At 39.0% G+C, this 18033-nt stretch overlaps 1 protein-coding gene across 2 annotated transcripts in view; it reads right to left on the bottom strand.

The window, feature by feature from the left end:
- Positions 1-16586, bottom strand: part of PIAS1 (protein inhibitor of activated STAT, 1) — a 33694-nt gene extending 17108 nt beyond the window's left edge. For both annotated transcript variants that reach the window (XM_009892075.1, XM_009892076.1), the window contains exons 1-3: positions 16143-16586; positions 2205-2289; positions 1489-1536 (exon numbers count right to left, since the gene is read on the bottom strand). In XM_009892075.1, coding sequence (XP_009890377.1) covers positions 1489-1536; positions 2205-2289; positions 16143-16584 — 575 coding nt within the window. In that variant the 5' untranslated portion in view covers positions 16585-16586. The remainder of the gene's footprint in view (positions 1-1488; positions 1537-2204; positions 2290-16142) is intronic.
- Positions 16587-18033: the final 1447 nt, after the last annotated feature.

Below are 18033 nucleotides of genomic sequence, written 5' to 3'. Positions count from 1 at the left end.
GAGCTTCCATCATCTTTCACTTCTAAAGTGATTTAAAGATCACCTCTTCCTAGAAGGACTTTTTTTTTTCCCCACTGAGTTATAAAGCATGACAAATCTCACTAAACACAATCCTCAAATTAGCTGCATAGATCATGAAGAAGGAAAGCCCCCCCAAAATTACAGGTTTGGTTCAAGATGGCTGTAGGTTCCTCCTCAGATTTCTTGAACTCCTCAGACTGACTCTGACTCATTCAGATATGCAGGTTCCTGTTACAAAAGATAGATCATCCCAATTTCTTTCCTACCATTTCTCAGCCTGACCTCCTGATAGAAGACCGGGGTTTCACAAAGGACCAAACATACAGTTTCTTCAACCGTCCCTCCTCCAACTTCAATAAACCAGCCAGCTGTTTAGCCACAGCATCAAACGCTATCCTCATGCCGATGTCAGGCCTATTACTTAAGTTCAGAGAGTTTTATTTATTTACTTAAGTTCAGACAGGCTTATTTGCTGCTGGAACCAAAATAAGACACACCCTTCCTTGTCCTACCAAATGAGTGTAGGCCAAGATTGCAGACAATAGGCATTCAAAGGACCAAAAAGAGCCTCTCAACTCAACTGGATTTCTTCCAGGGGACCTGCCTCATTCACACAAACGTACCATCACATCAGGTTATAGCTATTCAATGCAGCTGAGCCTAAAAGGCTGTTGCTCTCAGAAAGGGGGAGCTACCTGCTGTCCCTGTTTTCCCTCATGCCCTCCTCATCCCTTCGTCCATTTGACCCGACCTCCTGAGCAGCAGAAGGCATCCTAACAAGCAAGACCCAAAAGCAGTGGCTTTCTGTCTGGCTAGTTAACAGCTCACCGTGCAGAGGTGACCGGAGGGATGAAAGGCAAGACAGTCATTTTTGACAGGAGCGAGCTCCGAAGTCAGCTCTGCTCCCAGCTCTGCAGAATTGCAGGGATATGTAGGATTTCATCAACCTACAACACATTTGTCAAAAACCTCTAAAATAACTAACAGCTAGAGACCCAATCTGGTGATTCCCAGAGTCTTGCCTCCCGTTGCCTAAAGAAAAGTAGACCTTGGGTTGCTATGCCCAGGAAACACTGCATTTGACATCTCTGCTAGGAAAAACAACCCTCCCCACATGCAGTGAAGGCTAAGGCGCCTGGAATCGGACAGATGTGGAGTTAAAAAAAAAGGAGCATACACACAATCTACAATAACGAATTGAAGAAAATCAGCTGGCTATATAGCAAGAGTACATGCAGTATTCTGACACATCAGATTATCAGGCCACTAGCAACTTCAGGAAAGCTGTATACAACAGGGACAAGTAGTTGAGTCTGCCCTTCTCAAGCAGCCAACAGCAAGCTTTTCTCAAGAAAACAACAGGATGAGACTCTTCTCCATAAAGGAAAGCCCAACCTGCTGGGGAGAACGTTATCTGATGTGTTTTAAAAACCAGCAGCATTAAGAACAGGCGATACAAATACATACCTTAGCTGGACCTGTACTGTGAAGTCACATTTGGTCCCAGAAATATCCCTAGAAACAAAAGAACACAGGTTAAAACATACTGTTTACACAACAGGTTCATCAGTATTTTGTCAGAGCTGTAAATTTAATGTATGTAAACCATGCTTTCCCGTATATATAGAGACTATCCCACACTTCCCTTCTTCTGGTCAAACCACCACTCTCAAGATATGCTAGAAGGTACACTCTTTATTCTTCAAGGTAAATAAATCAATTATATTCTCACCTTTATTTCTCTTTTATTTTTATATATATCTTTATCTCTCTATTATTTCCTTTTTTTTTTTTGTATGCTATAAGGATAATTCTGATGGGTCGCTATGACGTACCATCTTTATATAGCGAATAAACATCATAGAACTCAACAAAGGATATGACTGATGGTGAGAAAGGGCTGCAGGAAGGAGAGTTATGTATTTGTAAGCACTTAGTGCAAGAAAAACCTGCCCAATACTCGCTGGATAGTGGTGGTATTTAATTCTGTCTTCCTCACCCTTTTCCTCTCCATCCGCTTACATACAAAGGAGAAAAGAATTCCATAGAAAAGTGTTCTCTGAGGTACTACGCACACATCTGTGTACTTTAGATCACATTTCAAATGAAAGATATAATAAGCTAGTTCCTTTTTTCATTTAGTTTTATTTTAAAATAGTTTATTACTGATCAAACTCACTCACATTGAACTGCTGATTTGCTGCACTTGTTGTGGCGTCAGTGCAAATGCAAAGCAGGTTTCTCGAAATCGCTGACTATTATCTGATGCTAGAAGAAAACAAGAGATCATCACTTTAAAAACAGCAAATAGAGAATAATTAACAGAACGATCTCCTTTCATTAAAGTGTCTACATATATATACACATTTTTATAGCAAGCCCAACAGTATGACACACATCTGTTTCTGTAAACAATTTTAGAGCCAACAAGAAAGTTGCCATTTAAACCCTCCTGTAAATAAAAATACAATAAACTTTATATGCATATAAAGTATACATTAAAAAAAGTGATACAGATAACAGCAAAGCTGAGACAAATCAGCTTAAGACTTTCTATCAGTCATGGTAACTTAATGCTAAATGCTCTTTGATATTAAATGATGAGAATTTGTAAGATTTTTTTTTTTTTAAATCACTTTATTTCCTTTAATGCACAGGATCACGGATTAGCCTGTAAAGGTATACAGAGTGACCGAGAAGTACAACACATGCAATTTCTCATGTTTCAGTAAGATATTTTATGGAATTAAATGCACCACATACATAACAGGCAAACAACTCATGAGATAGACAAGTATGAAATCTGGTTTTAAAGTCCTTCAACTCTATGGCATAGTGCTCCATAACAAAACAAACACTACTTAAGAATTAATGCACCTGATGAAAAACCAAATAGATGCTAAACATATCCAAAATAGTGCTTATAGCTAAAACATATCCCTTCACCAGGGCTCCAGGCACCACTGCAGTACAGAACCATACACAACAGCAATGAAAAGGGCTTTTTTAACAAAATAAAATTAAAAAAAAAGAGAAGCATCTCCCCAGAGAACTGTTCAACATAATCATCAACACATGTATTGAAGTGATTGTTGTAAGAAGCTTGCCATTCAATTTCACTATTCTTAATAATTTTTTAAGGTTATGAATTGTGTATTAAACACTCAATAAATTTAGCATTTTTTGTTTTACTATAATACACTTCCTGACTCATCCTTGAGTGACAGATGAGTGAATACTTCAGGGTGATACCTCAGATATTTTGTTAAAACCAGCATGTGGTAGGTTGGAACCAACAATAGAATAGACATTGACTTAGTATAAATATTAACAGCAGCAATCTCACAAAATTACATTTATATCTTTCTTGCATGCCAATGCTACAGGAGCTGTACGTTTTATTACATTATATGCAGCAACCACACGCAGTTCATTATCAGTTGCTCTAAAGCTAGAAGGGCAAGAATAGGTAATATATACCAAATAGCAACTTTTGGGAAAATACTAGCAATAATAAATCTTTTTAAAAGCACTGTTATATAAAGAACTTTTTCTATTTTTCTATGCATGTATTTCTTTTTTTTTTTTTTTTTTCAATAATAAGTTCTACTGTAATGCCCAAAAGCACCATCTGGGCTAGGGTGCATCATGCAGCCTCAAGTTAATGCTTAGTTAGGCACTCATGCCTACAGTATCCAACACCTATTTTTATTTTAATACATTCTCAATTTCATTTCTTCAAATGAGAAACACGCATGGCTTAAGATGACAGCCACTGATGTTATCACCATATAAAAATTTGCAGGAAATAGAAACACAATATATACAATTAACAATGAAAATCTGTTATAATATTTGGTCTTCAATATAATTTATACCTATTTTTAGTTATAAATGGAAAGATCCATTAGCAGCAGAACAGAGAACTGAATCAATCCAAGTAATTATTTCATATTTTTACACGGTTAACAGTGGTCTTCATCTGCTGGTTTTATTTTCCGCCCATGTACTACTTGCTTTACCCTAGAAATTGTCAGTTCTGGCTTTATCAGAGAAGTTCTGGAAGGTCTTTGCAAACATTTGTTGTGAACTCCAACACCTTTAATTGAAGAACAAGGCTGCTGAACATTTAACTAAGGCTACCTTCATTTAAAACTTAATTATCCAAAGAAGTTTAACAGCAATTATCAAAAGAAAAAGTCTAAACCCAAATTTCCCAAGCAATCTTTTTCCCTTTCAGCTGCTCACCTTTTTGCCTGTTTTGGTTTTGCAGCACCCCCAATTTAAAGATAAGAATCAAGCAGGTAATATCGATTTTTGCAAGCATTTGAAAGAAGGGAGGAGCAAAATAACTGTTAGCAAAACAGCAAAGGTCCCAAAATTCAATCCCTTTCCTCTATTCATTACTGGTTGGTATTAATGCAACACTTATTTTTGCTAAACAGTGTTATGTGACCTTGAAAAGTGGGTTTCTAACTTCTACATTCAGCTTCATCATGCTCTTTCATTGACCAAATTAAAGCATTATATGTTAAAATGGTAGGAACCGAAAAAGTGCATTCTTCGGTGCTGGCATGGGAGCTTTCATAATTCCAGTTCTCTTCATGAGCACGTTTACACCACAGTAAATAGCTTCTGCTTGAAACCAAAATTTTTGCAACAGAAATAGCCACTTCAAACTCATCGTTGTTAAAACACCACAGAAGTCTGAGCACACCAGTAACTGCGTTGTGCACAGCACAGTTAATGTATTTAACCAGAATCCACCTAAAATGAAGAAGGCAAGGAGGAAGGCTTCGGGGTTGAGGGGGGGCTGGTTGGTCGGTTGCTTTTAACACTGCCAGTTTAGACTAAAAATGAAAAGGCCTCCAACACTACTTCTGTTGCTGGCTATTAACTTCATATGCACTCATCTTAATAACTGTAAGCTAAAGTCTATGAGCTGAAAGATCAGTGGTCCCCAGTGATCGGAGGCGTACTTCATCACATGCCGCTTGATCTTTTCATAGCTGTAAAACAGCATTAATATACACATGCCGTGTTTTCAATACATTGCTTTTGTGTACAAGCAATCATTGTGATGACTGCGGGAGCAGGGCCAAATTGCAAAGAAGGAAGAAACAACTTGTTAATTAGGCAAAGATGATCCAAAAGCCAATCAGAAGATTTCAAAACTCTTGACGGATTGAGCAGTACAGACAGAGAAAGACGGAGAAGGAGCTACGTTACGCTAAACTCAAGAGCGCACTACGGTCAGGCTCTTCAACTAGTATTAGGATGCAGCTCTGCCCCTTGGACATTCCACTACCAACTAGAAAAAGAACAAATTTAAACACCAATTGCTCAATTCAGTGTGTGCTACCATAAGCAAGTCTAATCTCTAGGTACAAGCACTTTTCAGCCAATTATGAAGACGTGATTTTAATCTTTATGTTCAGCACGCTATTAAGAAATGGCAAGAACAAACTATACAAAGAACAAACATAATCAGTTTAACCCGGACACAAAACAACTTGTAAAAGAGGTCAGGAACAACAGTGAAAAACACTAGGCTATCACATATGAAAGCAGAGTTAAGTTTTGCAAGGGCGGTGGTGGTTAAAAGCATTACTTCCACGTTCTAGCTTTCAGTTAAGATCCCACAACTGCCACTGTAACACCAACACACCGAGACAATCTCCCACCCACCCACCCAGCAGCCGGGCCGCGGAAAGGAAGGGAGGGCAAAATATGACCCCCAGTTGCAAAATCACGGCGAGTTATTCCAAGCAGAGCTCAGTTAAATATGGCGAGGAAAAGCCAACTGCTTCATAAAGACTCTGTTTACCAAACTTGAAAACCAACTGCCCATTTAAGTTTACTGCCTCGTGTCCTCTTGCAAATCAAAGCTGTGAGGGGGTTTGTCCGGGTGGGACGGGGGACACAGGGGACACGGAAGGGACAGGCTGGGGAGGAGGACCTTGGTTGCGTGTCTGGGGCTCACCAAGGAGGAAGGGGGATACGCAGCAAACAAAACCAAGAGCACCCTCCAGAAGGGAGATGAAATATGTTTTTCTCTGTGGTTTTCTCTAATCTTCTCCCATATGTTTTTGAGCAATCTTTTTATATCCGTATCTATTATGTCTAGATCTACTTATCCTACAAACGATGCATGAAAATTTCAACAAAACACATTAAAAGGAGTTAATTTAGCAGCTTTACTATTAAATACTAGCTTCCAAGCTGATCTATGACTATACAAACTTCCCTATTTCTAAGGACTTCAGATTTCTCAGAAAGAGCCATTGGAAATCTGGAATTTAAGAGAGCAGAAAAGCTAACAGATTTCTATTAATTCATCTGGTCTATCTGCTGTGTTTAGGAACACCGAACAGATCCTGGCAAGTCAAGCACATTGTTTACTTTTAAAGTTCTGGAGTATGATTAAAACCAGAATATGAAAATACATAGTTTTATACAAGAAAATAATTTTGATGGCTAGAAACATGCAACCATGCCCTGCAAACAACTATTATTATTTAACAAAAGCAAGGCAAAAATAGATCTCTAATTGAAAACCGAGTGGATTAAAATAGAATTTATAATCTAATAAAGCTGGAACCTAGCCAGGACAACAGAGTTAACATGAACATTCTTAAGAAAGTTGCCAGGAATGTTTTTGGGGGGTTTTAGCGTTTTTTCTTCATAACTACGAATTATTAAATTTTATAACCTTTTCTTTAGCACTCTCTGAACGGTACAGAGCTTGGAGGATTAGCCAAGAGTGGTTTATTGGCCACATCTCCTTTGCAATCTCAAAAAGGAGGTACCATGCAAAAATGCCTAATGGACTTCTATATTTTTTTTTATTTACATATAAAGAACAAAGGCACAGTAATTTTAAAAAAATACAATGAATCACAAGCATCGCTTTACCTTGCTGCTAAAACATTCCCTGAATAATTCAGAAATCTGAAAGGGCAGGTTTTGAAAGTATAATAAAAAGCTTTCCAAGCAGACTTATATAATTAAATGGGTGTCAACAGGAACCGTTTCAGACAAGACACACAAAAATCCACTTCTCGTCTTGCCAGAATGTCACCGTTTTTGAGGGGGTGCTGAAGAGGGGCAGGCGGAGGAGAGTATTTACTACTTCCTCATTCATTCAGCTTAAAACCAGGAAAGGCAATGAACAAGATCCACATTTTCTTGTAAATGCATACATACCCTTAGTAAGAACCAGCACAAGCTCCGGTCCATTGACTCTCCAGGTCCCCAACATTAGTACAACACACTCTAAAATGCCTAGAACGTTGCAAAAACATTACAGAGCGGAGTTTCTTCTTCAAAGCTATTCTTTTTACCAATTCACTATCACCACGGTTTCCTGAATTATTTCAGGCTTACCTCATTCAAGTAATGATCCAAACAGCATATGGGATTGGTATGTATTAAGTGAGAGTGACCCAATTATGCCTTGCTGGTTGCATATTTTGTTAAAAATTTCAAATGAGTAATGAGTTTTCAGAAATTGAGCAAAACCTACTTTAATACATGACAGTATCATTCACAGGACCAAAACACTTAAAATTCTATATGAATGTATACATACGTGTGCGTGTGTGTATAGACAATGAATATATTACTTATGTAATTAATAATAATTATACATAAAAAACATTTCCTACCAATTTCATTCTTTATTTTGGAGAAACCCTATAGCACTAGAGTGAAAAAAAGAACCCAGCCGAGTGGCTGCATTTTCTGCAGCTCTAAAAATATTCTGTTCCACCTCACCAGTACCCACAGCTAAAAATAGCCACACAATCTTTCTGCAGTAAAATACCTCTTGCTGCCTTGAGAAAAAGCCAGTCTCTAAATTTCCATTCAAGAACAGATACCTTAAAATCTTTAATGAATCTTATGTCATCACACTGTTGAGGTGATGATGCCTCCTAATGCAACTGCAGCTGACCATCATACTGCCAATATACTAAGGTTAATCTTTTCCATCTATCATCACCAAGTGCAGCTTATTAAATAGTGAAGGGAATATATTACTTTCCAATACAGAAAGATACTTGGACTAAAATTAAACTTGCACTTTACACTGCAGTAATTACCTAAGTTCAGGCCATGAGAAAAGGTATCATTGAATTGTCCCATTACCAATGATTTCCAATAATAGCATGTTTATTTCTGAAGGCAAAAATAGGTATGCTAAGTAACAGTGTCAGGACTACAGCAAATTTTTGCTACATGCTGTAAGATAAACAAGAGATGTCTAATTGGTTATTCACTAACTTAATACAGCACATAATTTTGATTAGTTAAATTTCTCAACATATTAACGAGAAAAAAACTAAACATTGTAGAAGTTGTCAGCCCGACACATAAATAATTCTTGCTTATCTTCCCCAGATAGGTAAGATACCTCATTTTGTTGCAGCACAGGCATTTTGTTTTTTCTTTTAAACAACAGAAGGCATTGTAACAATTTATGTTCAAACCTCTTTCAAATATCAGTGCTGAAAATTTAATACACTGCCTTCAAGCTAGACCAAAATTACTGCATCTAGACTAAGGCACAGAAAACGTTTCCCTTTTAAAAAGGTAAAATTCAGACAGGCTTTGAATGATGTTCAACTGCAGCAGAAGCCAAGAAATCCGTAACACACTACTACATACACATAGCTCCTCATGATGTAGTTTTTCCAAAACCTCTTGTATCGGTCCTGAAGGGGGTTCATTTATACAACTGCTTTTGGAGGTGAGATCAAATGCCTGTGTACAGTACATTGCAATATCTGTATATAAGCAGGAACTAAGCAGCTACATGGGAGAGAAACGAGGAGAGGATACACCTTAATGGGCAATCTACAACATCCCAGGACGTATCATTAGCCCTTTTAAAACCACCACAATTTATGAAGTTCCTGGGTAATGCAAGTGTTTATACATAAACACTTCCTTTCTATTAACCACAACCTCTTAGCACCAAGCTCCTGCCATCTTCTAGAATCAAGCAGCAGGAGCTTTTAAACGACTACCCACCATAGCCTTCATTTCCTGCTACCCATTAAATGAATTTGTAGTGTGCAATATCGGGTCTGTCCCAGCTAGAGCCCTCCTCGGAGAGCCACCCTCTCCCCTGGAAGGCAGGAAGAGCCTCTTGCTAATGGCCAGAGCCGTGTCCGACCAGGCCAGAGCTGGACCCGACGTCCCAACCAGCTGCGTGCCAGAGATGTCCGAGCAGGGCTGAGGGCCGTGCAGAAGCGCAGCGTGCCATGCTTCGGCAGCTCAGCCACCCCGAGCCCACCTCCAGCACCAAGAGACATCCCAGATCCCCGTTTCTGTTTCGTCACTCGCTCGCTGTGACATCTTGGCCACTTCATTTCAATCACTTATCACAATGGATGTTGTGTAACCTTAACATTTCAAAACACTTCAAATCTACTTGAAAGGAAGCATTTTAGTAAACATACAAATCATTCTTTCCTTGACAGCAGTGACAAGCTCTTAAACCCACTTCCACGGGTTACAACTGCACTACGCTCACAAATACACTGGATTACTGTGCAGCGACAATGCCACGTTCTTCAGCTTAAACCAGATGAAAAACTGAACTCTGGTTCTGGTCAGACTGCTGCATCTGTCACTTAAGACAATTTTTAGGTTCTGTTCAACTTAAGCTTTTAACAGTTAATACTCAGAAGGAATAGGCAGAACTACACTGGGGGCGGGAAAGGCAGGGAGTATAAAGACACGAAAGGAGCTTATTTGAAATAGTGCCTAAATTTATATATGAAAATAGCTTGGAAATACTCCAAGGGCTACAATTAATTCATAAGTATTACGTATTTTATAACTCTCTATGATACGCTGTATAAACAGAATAGATCAGCTGGAAACTCTGTGCCATTGGACACATATTTATGTGTGATTATTTTTTCTAATCAGTCATGTATTAGAGCTTCTCTGAGCAACGAGGATTTCTGAAGACCTACAGTAAGTATTACGGGATAATTTCATGCCGTCCTTCAGTGCCAGAACTCTCTGCCCTCCCAACCTACCCCTGCGGAGTAAATGCCCACCCACCCCAGCTCTCCTCTTGCCGCTGCCTGTCCTGGGCCTACACATCCCCAGTGCACATCTGTTCCATCATTCTACCAGAGGGAAGGAACATCACTGGATCATCCATACTCAAGTCACTGGATTTCTTTAGACACCTAAATATATGTCCCAGAACTCAACTGCTGCCATTCAGGCTTGCGAATTTTATCTATTCTAAGAGCACCGACAGCAGTTGAACACTTCAGATAAGCAGTACTAAAAAGCCATCACTGCCACGTCCCTACATGGGCTGTCCTACTTCTACTGCATTTTTACCCTCACCAAGAAAGTCGCGAGTTTTAGAGGCCTAACAGGAAAGGCAAAAAATTAGGTTTAAAGTTCATGATTAGATAAGAGAGTTCCTAGTAAACTCTCTAGCAGGATTAGCATAACCCGTATCATCTTTTTCTAAAAGCCATCACAAAGGGAGATTAAAGTATCTCTCAAAGTTTCCAAATTACTGAAGACTTCCAAGTCCCAACAGCATTTCCAACAACTTCAAAGTGATCTCAACATCTTGGCCGCAAGAGGAAATCTTAAAAAATACATATTGCAATAGGACAGCTTCCTGTCTCATGGTATGTGAGCCCCACTTCTAGGCTTCAAGCTCTCCAAACACTTAAAAAGGCATACCACCCTAAGCTTAGATTGGTTCGCTGATTATTAATGGATTACTCACATGCTTTGAGTCAACCACGTGGTTTGCCGTAATTCCTTCTACTAAAAGCTTTAATTAGAATCATAGAATATCCTGAGTTGGAAGGGACCCACAAGGATCACTGAGCCCAACTCCTTATCAAATTATCAATTATCAAGAAGATATCCTAATTTGATCTTGGGAAGCAGAGCTGCTTCCTAGATCCAGTCACATCAGAGCAGCAGTGTCTGAAAACATCCACATCCTGTAAGGTCCTGGAATTTGGGTGATCTCAGTTCTACGCATGAGGAGATTGAGCAATCGGCTGAAGTGAACAGTAATAAATTATACTCCTTTTCTTGAAGCACAAGAGCTACACAGTTGGTTAAAGCTCTCGTACTTAAAAAAACAGACTCTGGACTATGGAAAGATTCTCTATACATGAACTTGAGGCATACCACATGCAAATACAGGCTGAAGCCAAAAAAGGAAACTTAAGTGCATTGTAATTCTAGTTGAGCTACAGCACATGAACAAGACAGACCTAATATTTCACCTTGTTCTTGCACAATTGAAAACTGTAGAGCCGGAAGTCACAAAGCTCAAGCCTGAGTTGAGAATACAGTATTTTGTTGAACTTCCTCCCACAAAGTACATTTAAAAAAATAACAAACACAGAAGACAGTAAAGCATGGCTTTCATATAAACCATGATACTGATTGAGCAGAGAAACAGATCAGCTTGCTGATGTATGAAAAAGAGAAATACTTGCCAAACAAAACTTTTATAGTTTCCAACCTAGGTTTCTAAGTGCACAGAACTGTTTAATTGTTTAATAGCGGTACCTTGAACTATGATCACCCTAAAGTTTTTAGTCAGATCAGTTGCAAGATCTGTCCTCAAGAACACAGCACGTCCAACTAACCATGACCAATCACAGTCAAAAAGAAAATTTCAGGGTAAATGCAAGTCAGAAGTGCCACCACTGGTTAGTAAGAACATAATTCTTGAGGGCAGGCACCAGAGGTGAAATTCTGCTTATCAGAGAAACCCTCTTATTAGAGTCCACAGATTAAGAAATTAAACTAAGACCTAAGCAAATCAAGACAAGCCTCAGTAGAGCCACTGGAAGCTCCCTTCACCTGATGGACCAGTATCTGCAGTCTGGCAGGCAGTGTACAATGCCTTCTGTAAGCGATACTCTGACTCCCCAAAAAGCCTGATGTTTGTCTCCTCCTCCCAGGAGGGTGAGACCTGTAGGTAATTTCCACAGGTAGATTTCCACAGCTCAGATCTGAGTTTCAGTGTTGTGTTCCACATCACTTAAACCTGAAGCACAGCAAATAAATTGTAGGGTGATCATCCGTATGCCATTTGGACCGCTTTTAAAAGAGCAGCCATAGTCCACAGCCTCTTTAATCCTTTACATTGAAAAGAAAAGGTTAATTTCCCCTTACAGGTAAGTAAAGACCCATAACCTAGTTAAAATGTTTTTTGGAACAACTACACAGCTAAAGCAATTAGGAATGACATAGGCTGTAGGAAGAAGTATTTTTAAGATGTTGTTTAACTATTTAATGTCCCTACCATAATAATCTGGCAGAATTTTGGTACTCGTTACTCATCTCATAGTAAACACATTTCACCACACAAAAGAGATCTTATCTGTGTGTTAGACATTACTTTTAGAAAATTGGCCCTATGCTTAAAAAACAACCAATTAGCAGTGTCTGTACACTGGGGGCTGAAAACAGAGAAAAATTAAGTGAAAGCTGCAGCTTCACTTAAGACACTAATGACCAAAATTCTCCTATTTTAAGGAAGATTCAAAATACAACAGAGAAGTCACAATAACAAGTCAACTTTCATACATTCCATCAAGGCCAAACTGAATAGCTTTTCCTCAAAGAACACCAGTCATGTAATCACATCAAAACGTGGTTAACCATGGGGCAGAGTGCTCAGGCTTCTCACTTAGCACTGCAAGAGCTCAGCGTACAGATTTATCCACCAACATACCTTTTCAGAATACAGAGCATTCCTAGTTGGCCTGTACGCAAAAAACATCCAAGATAGATGCTTTCTCAATTTTCTAATGAGGATGGCTAATAACACAGGGATCAAATTCGACAAGTCCACTGAACACGGACAGGTATCTCTCCATCTCAGATAAACAAGCCCACTGACAGTCTTCTTGGGAGTAAAGAAAACGCTGTCATCGCCCGACAGCACAGCCAGCGTAATCGTGACTGTCAGTATTAGCCACACGGCTCTGAAAGAGCTGCGCAGGAGTCACGTACTTGAAACACTCAGAAGCAAGAGACTCTGCTATCTGAGCAGAGCAGCAGCAGGAGAAGAGTCCCGCCGTCAGCAGGGCTTAGCTGCTATTTTCAGTTCTTCAAACAAGAGCAGGTCGAGGTAGCACAGGCTGAGTTTACGTGTTCGACTAGCTGGGCAAGTCTGCTCTTCTGCCCGCATCCTACTCACTGCTACAAGTTGTATGGGCTGCCGTAAGCCAGAGAAAATAAATAAATAAATAAAAAGTTAGCCAACAGCCTTCTAACCGTAGCTCGTCACACATGCTGCAGCCAGCCGTGCTCAAGTGAAGATCCTCAATAGCTGTTGGTGGGTGAGAAGGGTATGGATGGATAAAGCACCGCATTTCCCCCTTGCCATGAATGCAGCCCAGTGAGCAGTCAGCATGGCGATTTTCATCATAGTTCAGAGCTACATTTTAAGGAAGCGAGTGTAAGAAGGTAACATCCATTTCCTCCTTTTGTTCTTGACATTAAAAATAATAGTTAGCAAATTTAATTTCCTTATCTGTTATTCACATTAGCTTGTGTACTACCCACCTACGTAAAATATTTGGGTACAGAATGCATGTTCAAGTGCCTCGCTGTGCAACTCCCTTCCCCAAGGCTTTGTCAATTTATTGTTTTTCAAATTAATAATCACGTCTTGATGGGACGGGAGACTACTAAAGCAAACCTTCCAAGCAATTTCACCTTGACTTGGGAAAGACCAGGGAGAATCACATCCAAAGATGTGCTTTGCCAAACTTCTACGTAAAGACTATCATTTCAGAAGAATCTAAAGGTCCTCAAATCAGTGGAGTTCACACTCATTCTCTCTCTTTCTCACACACAGTTTTTTCTATTCCAACAGCTTCCATTTTAAGCAGGGAGATAATTATTCAAAACCCCACCTCAGGTCATCAGTTTGTTCTTGCGGTAGAGGGAAACAGAGTGAATTCAAAAGTTTCTTATCCCTATCCCATGAGGAATCTGATGGGAAAAGCAAGCAGGAGATGCTGAAACACTGGCCAACCGCCAAGAAAAAGTTCTGAGTGTTTGTAAGATGCATCTGCCATTTGAAAACAAACCCAAGCAACCTAGAAATTTGACATTTGAGGAAACCCACATTGTTTCCAGCAGTGAAAAGAATGCCCAAACCATTTGGGGCAAATATTGAACAAATCATTTAAGACTGTTTTCAGTTAGAGTATCAGTAACTGTATATATGGAGAAAATTAATAAAAGTCTGCTCTATACTTGCATTTAAAACTCCTAAACTGTATGCACAATTGCTACAAGTTGTTTTGAAAGCGTATAAAGCTGCATATCACTGGTTATTAATCCAATACGTTTTCATTAACATATATTTATTACTCCAAAGTACCTTCATGTCATTTAGAGTTAGCAATTTTACAATCTGTAGCAACATTACTTTCCACTACAAAAGGAAACAACCATTTCCCATATGCACAGACACCAAACATCTCTCTTCCTCCAAAAGCACAAGAAAAAAAGCTTTTTAATATTATTGCTTCAGACAAACAGAAAGACACCATAGGATGCACATGCAAAACAAAAACCCAAACATACCCTTAAGTTAACTGAAAGGACAGAGATTGCTTAAAAAGGTATCTGGTTGGAATTTCATCCACTTCCATTTTCTTACCCTGACACTCAGAGTCCACAAACAGGGGAAAAATATCCTATTGTATACAAACTCCTCAAGCAATAAGACATGACAGAGCGTGAATTATGATCTCTTCATTTGGGGCCGGTTTGTCAGACATGGTGCTGACAGCAAAGTGTTCTTACCACATCTAGGAATAAATGCATACCATAATTCCTGCATCGGAATGTTTTATTGAAATTATACCATTATTTTTAAGTATTTATAATGTAAAAGTGATGAGACACATACTGACTACCTAATTATCCCACACCACCAGCATTGCCTGGAATGCTTATTAATCAATTAGGTTTTAGATTAAAGCTGAATAGATACAGTATACCTCTTAAAAGAATACTTGAACCAGAAGACGAGATTATCAAAAGCTATCTATTTTTCCCTCGATGTCTCAGTTGTGACAGTTAAAACAAAAAATTTGCAAACTGCTGTGCAAAATACTTCAGAAGTCTGCAGACCGCCATCACGTTATCAGGCCTCCTACATCCCTGTAGCTGTTTGGACTGTTAACGTAAAGTACCTGCTCGTTTTTGTTTACAAGGGATCTCTTTCGCAAAGGACAGTTTTTTTCCACTCACCCACCATCTCCCCGCATCTACTCTCACAAATCTCCCCCTCCTCCTCCTACCAGCTATCCTCACAGTGAAACTTTTCCAGGGTTTCAAGACAGCAAAAGGTTCCAACGTGCAAGCAGCCCCTCCAGAAATCCACAGAACTACTGTATTTAAGGAATATTTAAGAGTATTAAAAGTTAACCACACTGTTAAGTGCTATGTGGAGTCAAAGCCAAAAAAAAAAAAAAAAAAAAAATCACACATTGTTATATAATGCTCTGTAAGCATCAGATTATTCTCAGCAGCTACACAAATGATTTATACCTTAATACAAGAGTTTAAAGAAAAGTAGCCACAATTGCAAAAGAACCTCAAGTCTTCCTAAACTCAGATGTTGAAGCTGTAATGGATCACAGCAAATACCTAGCCTGGCATTCTTTCCCAGCACAGATGAGAAGATTTTGTGGACTTGATAAGGATTCCAGGGTATTTTTGGTTTTGTTTTTTTTATATAATAACTAGACTCTATGGTTCATGAGAACTACTGAAAGCAGGCAGTTTTTTTCCTTTTTCTAAGGTTTAGTTTGTTTCTTGTCAAACTCACCCCTTAAATATAACGGATCTTTGAACCATATTTAGTGGCTCAGCTAAAGCAACTAATGAGTGTTACGTAAGACATCTCTCCATGTAGAACAATCTGTTCCAAAAGTTACCAAAAATAGCAATTCTCTAAACACTGGTGTGATGCAATATTTAACCAGTTACTGCATTAGCAGCTGCACTCATCCAAAACTATGAAAAAAAAAAAAAAAAAAAAAAAAGGACTTGAAATATTACTCCAACATTTGCAACCTTACCTAGGCTGGTAGGTTTTATCAGCTCATCCAACAAGTCATAAAAAGGTAATTTCTGAAGTTTTATGTCAGGATGGACAGGGTGGAGCGCAGATGTGAGATGGGGGAGTTCCAGTTCATGTTTAGGTCCCAGAAGTGAAACGGGAAGCAATGGTGACGAGGCAGGGTGGCCATCGTAGCTGAGCTGTGGAATGGTAGACGGAGACAAAGCTGCTGGCATGGAGCTCGAGTGTACGCTGGGGATAGATAAGTCTGCAGGTGTCATGATTTTCTGAGGGAACCTTCGCCTATAGAGTTCTTTGATTTTCATTTGTACAGCAGGACTGCAGCCAGCCTTTAACAAATGCAGCGCTTTTGTGAGAAGTTCGTGTTTTCGTCCGTGCTTGTTCCTCCCCGCGTAACCCAGAAGTACTTGCAGTTCAGAAACTCTAAGGCTCATAACCATTTGCTTAAAAGAAACAAAACAAAAAATTAGTATTCAAGTTACATCATCTTAAACACTAACATTACAATGTGGCTTAATCCCATTAAGCATACAGTTTTTAAAGGCACACCACCACGGCTCTTCCCCCACTGATTATCTGAAATATAATGCAAAACAGTACTTGTTCACAGACAGATATATCCACTTAGAAAGTCTGTAATGAGCAATTTTTAAAGGGATTTCCATTTGCCAACTACAATTCAGAACAGCAATACTGGGGAAAAAAAACTGAGGAAAGGACAAGTTGCCAAGTACAAAAAAATGCTTGTAAATGTAATTATTTTCTAATCACTGTTCTGCCAGCATCTATAATGTTAACAATTTATTTTTTTTCTCTTACATCCAACTAGATGAATAAAAAGTCATACATTGACAATATCCAAGTCTCCAGAACTTGCACTTAAAAGCTGTGCCAGTCCTTAACTCTGGAATGCTACTTCACTTGCAAGTCCCTCCCCTGCTTTTTGCCATGCAGGATAACTAATCCACACAGGTTCAAAGGCAAGGAGAGAAATGACTGATGTTAAAAAGAGAGAGAAATTATAATCCAATTTGTGTGCAACCCCATATGATTATTACTGAGTTAAAGGAAACTTTTTCCAATTCCATTTCCTTACTTCTCACATCAAAGCTGCATGTTGTGTTTTGGATAGGAGAGTTGGGCTTTGCCTTCTATTAATTAGAATCTTCATTTACACAGTCTTACTGTCTCCCAATATGGTCTAATGAATCAAACTGGTAAGACTTGTAAACTGTTTCACTTCTTCAGGAACCGAGAAAAACACTACACAAAGTAGCGAAACCAGCAATCGCCTGTGTGCGCTACTTCCCCACTGGTCAAGCAGGAGCCAGAAAGTCAACTTACAAGCCTAATTTCTATTTGAAAACTTCTTTCGGTGCTTGACATGGGCTTGTTTGCCATCACGAGGCCTGTGACACCAGCTGAAATTATATTCCTGCAGAATTTTGGATTCCCCAATAAATCACAAGAAAGTAAAATGTCAAAACTGGGTATCTGGATCTTCTGTATGAAACCACTAAATGCCCTGAACATTTTGTAGTCAATTCCAAAAGATCAAAACCAAAACAATACTTGAAGTACATATTCAGGACTAAACCCGCTAATTCAGCATATCAGGGTTCTGCAATTTCCCAGTGACCAAAGGCTGAATAACCCAACTACCCCTTTCATTTGCAAAGAATCTTTAAAATAGAGTACGAATGCTCCCATCCTCTCTAGTTCTTCAAACTGTGCTAAATACTCAGAAACACATTAATCGAGTTATTTTCACACTAATTCTTAAACCTAAAGTGCTAATATTAGAAAGTACGCTATCCCTAGCTTTAGTGAAACCAGTCAGAACCTCCTATCAATTCCTCAAACCTCCAGCACCCGCAAGAGATCTTCAA

The sequence above is a fragment of the Charadrius vociferus genome, unplaced genomic scaffold (assembly GCF_000708025.1).
Source record: "Charadrius vociferus isolate BGI_N301 unplaced genomic scaffold, ASM70802v2 scaffold249, whole genome shotgun sequence".
NCBI classification, from domain to species: domain Eukaryota; kingdom Metazoa; phylum Chordata; class Aves; order Charadriiformes; family Charadriidae; genus Charadrius; species Charadrius vociferus.
This window is presented reverse-complemented; position numbering and strand designations above follow the sequence as displayed.